Genomic DNA, 4,490 nt, shown 5'->3' on the forward strand with positions numbered 1-4,490 from the left:
ATAAGTCAATTGATGAATTGTTTAAACAATGCAGTCAAAATCACCGTTCTTATGGGGCCATTGAAGATGGCAGAATATATAATATTAACTCAACATGTTGGGGAATTCAGATACATAAACCACAATCAGAGAAGTGATATGAGAGAAGAATCGGAATCAGCAAAAACAAAAAAAGAATAAACCCAAGTAGTGTGTCTAGAACTCTGGCATTATTTGTGTGTGACTGTTACAGCATCTTCACGTTTTTGATGGAAGTACTGTTGATAAACCATTCAGCATGGATGACATTGGCGGTTGCTGCAGCATTTTCCGTGTCATCCATGATGCCATGCCACACATGCCTGAACAGGATGTGGGGGTTTTAAATTATCAGAATTATTTCCTCCTCACACCAGAGGTCCCTCAACATCTTGCCATAACTCTCTTCAAGGCACGTATCACATCCCTGTTCCTCAGACTGTAGATGAGAGGGTTTAATAAGGGGGTGAGGATGGTGTAAAAGCCAGAGAAGACCTTATCTTTGAGTGGGGTGTGATAGGATTTGGGAAGCATATATGTATACAAAGCAGCCCCATAGAACAATGTCACCACCACCATGTGTGAGGAGCAGGTGGCCAAGGCCTTCTTCCTCCCTTCAGCTGATGTCATCTGATGCACTGTGCTGAGAATCCTGGTGTAGGATGCGGTCACTACTGAGAAGGGGATCAGCAGCATTGCCACACAGCATGTGTACATCACCATTTCATAGGCAGCTTTGTCCCCACAGGCCAGCCTCAGCATGGTGGGTGCCTCACAGAAAAAGTGATTGATTTGGTGAGAGGCACAGAATGGGAGACTCATGGTAATGGGGGTGAGGAGAAAACTGTCCAAAGCCCCGCCGAACCAAGAGCTGGCCAGGATCCTCCAGCAGACCCGCTGGCTGACAAGGAGAGGATAGCGCAGCGGATTGCAGATGGCCACGTAGCGGTCGTAGGCCATGAGCCCCAGCAGGAAGAATTCAGCCCCCACGAAGCCCATGTAGAGAAAGCACTGAGCCGTGCAGGCAATGAAAGAGATGGTCCTCTCACCTGCAAGATAATCCACCAGCATCTTAGGCACAATGGTGGAGACGTAAAACATATCGATAAGGGAGAGGTGGCTGAGGAGGAAGTACATGGGGGTGTGGAGATGTGGGTCTATGTAAATCAGGAAGATCATGACTCCATTAGCTATCACGGCCATGAAGAAGATGGCACAAATGACACCGAAAAAGAACCCTGAGCCTTTAGTGTGAGTGAAGAGCCCCAGGAGGGTAAAGCCACTGGACAAGGTCTCATTTCCATTCATGGCACTGAGTTTGACCTGGAGGCATAAGAAGAGAAGTAGGATCAATGAAAATCACAGAAGGTAAGGTAAATCACTTGGACGTGTCTGCGTAAACATTATTAGATTACATTTTTTATATAACTAATAACTTTTTTTTTTGATGTGGTAGATTTGTAGCTCCTTTTTTCTTGGCTATTTCTTTTTGATGAAGAATAATTTCAAAGTTAGGACCCTATGGCATAAAAATGAATGAATGTTTGGCAATTGATGCTTGGCTTAAGCGAGTTTCATTATGATTGAAGAACACCCGGGCCCTAGAGAGGATCCTTCATTTGGAGTTGGCTCCATTTATTTAAAATGTGGATACAACTGCAAGACAATTGATCCAATCAACTCAAATGACCCAATAAAATAATTCAATGGGCCAATGCATCAAATTGGGAATTTCTGCGATAATTAAAAAACCTATTGGTCTCATCCAGAAATAACCGTAAATTGTAGACACAGCTGAAAACTATGTTGAACTGTAATAAATATGATTATGTTATCCATCTGATCATTGGCCATTCTTAAGTGTTCCTTTATCATTCGTCAATTTCTCATTCATTTGCACACCAAATCTTTATTTATGGAGAGAGTCCTGGGCAATGTTCTAAGCCCTGGGGATACAGTGGTGAATAAAAAAAGAATATGAATTACATGAGTTACATTCTAGTTATGAAATAAGCACCGTAAATCACAAGTGGGAACCATGGTGTTCCTACAAAATAAATAGCAAATGTGACACCCCTAAAGCAGGAAAGGAGCTTGGGATAGTCAGAAAACAAAAGTCAGTTCAGGAAGAGCCTTGCAAGTGAGAAAGACAGTGAGATATTAGTGATCAGTTCTTCAAAGTATGCGGGACAGGGTAAAGAGGTCAAAATCATTTTCTAAGGATTATCGGTAGAATTGACTGGCAATTTATGACATATAACAGTTTAACATGTTCACTACGATCTATTTGTTTTTTTCTTCGTGTCTCTTTGGTGCATTGGAGCCATTTTTTGTTTTTGCTTAGTTTTGTATTTTTGTAGCTCTTGAAGGGTTCACAAGAGGGGAAAACTCATCCAGGTTATACTGGGATAACCCAGGTTATGCGTTCTGTCCTAATATCACCCCCATTTCACTCAAAACTTCCTGATTTGGTCAGTCAGTCGTAAGCCTTAGAGGTGGTGACTGAATGAAATGCATAAAAGATCTCATAGGCCAGAGGCAGAAAACCGTACACAGTCTTAGACAGGGATGGGTGCTGCATTCACATCTTGAATATACAATGAATGCAAGAGCATCTTTTAAAAGATTCCTCATTAGTTTTAACACTCTAAAATCCAACTTGATTTTTGAATTCTTGAACACTACTGTGTGCCCTCAGGTGTTATACCATACAGAGAGGCAGATGATGCAGGGGAAAGTGCCCACAGGTGGCAGCTGGTCTCCAGGAACACCATTTCGGAGTCGGTGGGGGCGGGGCTCGATTCTCAAATACTCTCACTGAGAATGCTTTCTGGGGTCCTGGCTTCATTATTTGCAATGTGCCCCAATGCATATTACTTAAATTAAGCATATCACAGGAAACTTAAGGGAGGTTGTCATGAACAAACATCATATAACATATGCAAAGGACCACAGTTGAGTAAATTCAAATGTTAAACTATTAGTAGCTGTTGTGGTTGTGACATAATGCTGATACCGAGGACACACAATTTCTGCTGAAGGCAATATTGCATTTCTTAGCTACGGGTGTATACTCACTGGCACAAACGATAGGGGTCACACTATGAAAAGCACGTATGACCTGTTGAACACCAGGCAGGGTTCCAGGCTTGTGCACTATCTTCTGAATTATTTAAAATGATAAAATCTCAGAACATTCTTCCTGATTATGCAAATAATTGTCATTAGTGTAATCTTTTAGCAAAAGATAAGGACTTGTGAAAGACTAGTTTCTGGGAAAACCCATCCCAGGAAGAAGACTGTCATTTCCTAAGTTCACTCTCAGATTAAACAATGAGGATCCAGACATTAGGTAATAGCATTACATGAACAACTGGGGCCTAAAAAATGATTTGCAAGTGTCTACACATTCTCCAGGGCAGCCTGTTTCAAACTTCTCAGTCCATGCTCACGAAACTTCAGAAAAGACTCAACTTTTTATCCACACTGAACATTAAAAATATTGGGTAATAGGAAAAGATGAACTCTAGTTACTCCTCAGTAGAGAAAAGCCTCTGAAGTTTAGGCCAGTCCATGTGCAAGGTCTCTGGGGTATGAACCACTCAGGAAAAGGATTGGCTGTGCCTCTCTGTGCCAGGTTTTCTCTGCAGCAGGATCTGCTTGTCTGCTTTCCCCATTCTTACCCTCCTCTAGCCAAGAAATGGTGGAGAAAAAGGGTCGAGTTTTGCAAGTAGACCAACAAAGGAGGGTTTTGGAGGAGGATTCTCAGCACAGTAAACAGGAGACTTGATTTAGGAAAGTGGGAAATATACACACACAAGGAAAAATGCGAGCTAACAAGAAATTGACACTTTCTAAGTTTTTCCTACTCTTTCAACAAAAAATTCAACATAACTGCACATTTTTGCTTACCTGTGTAGAAGAGGCTAAATGGATTTGGTGGTCAGGAAACAAGGAGTTGAAGATTTATTCTGCCCGCTATCCATCCAAAATGCAGATCCTCCCTCTAATGGGTAGCGGCTCATCTAATGAGCTCCTTGTGATGACCTGATTGAAGTGGAAGGAGTTCACTGCAATACCAAGAGGAGCAGAAAAAGACCACAGCATTAGGGAACACTTCAGGATAAATACACTCAGGCCATTGCAGTGCTTTATCCACTGGAATTAAAACAGTTCCAGGATGAGAAGTTACAGGAAAACCTGCTAAGAAGAGTGCTGAAGACATGAACTGTCTCAGGGCTGTGGAGGATAAAACTTCAGTAGTTCTCCAGAGATGCAGAAAGGCAGATATTAAATGATAAGAAAGATTGACATGGGTGGGGGTGGTGGCTCACACCTATAATTCCAGGACTTTAGGAGGCTGTGGTGGACGGATCACCTGAGTTCAGGAGTTCAAGACCAGCCTGGCCAACATGGTGAAACCCTGTCTCCACAAAAATACAAAAATTAGCCAGGCATGATGGCAGGTACCT

At 42.2% G+C, this 4,490-nt stretch overlaps 1 protein-coding gene across 1 annotated transcript; it reads right to left on the reverse strand.

The window, feature by feature from the left end:
* Positions 1–274: 274 nt before the first annotated feature.
* On the reverse strand, positions 275–4,016 carry LOC108315856 (olfactory receptor 2T6). The gene is made up of 2 exons (XM_017545432.1): positions 3,931–4,016; positions 275–1,341 (listed from the first exon to the last, which is right to left on the reverse strand). Exon 2 carries the CDS (start codon positions 1,324–1,326, stop codon positions 403–405), a length of 924 nt encoding a protein of 307 aa, XP_017400921.1. The 5' UTR covers positions 1,327–1,341; positions 3,931–4,016; the 3' UTR covers positions 275–402.
* Between the last annotated feature and the right edge of the window lie 474 nt (positions 4,017–4,490).

The sequence above is a fragment of the Cebus imitator genome, unplaced genomic scaffold, assembly GCF_001604975.1.
Source record: "Cebus imitator isolate Cc_AM_T3 unplaced genomic scaffold, Cebus_imitator-1.0 Scaffold179, whole genome shotgun sequence".
Classification (NCBI taxonomy): domain Eukaryota; kingdom Metazoa; phylum Chordata; class Mammalia; order Primates; family Cebidae; genus Cebus; species Cebus imitator.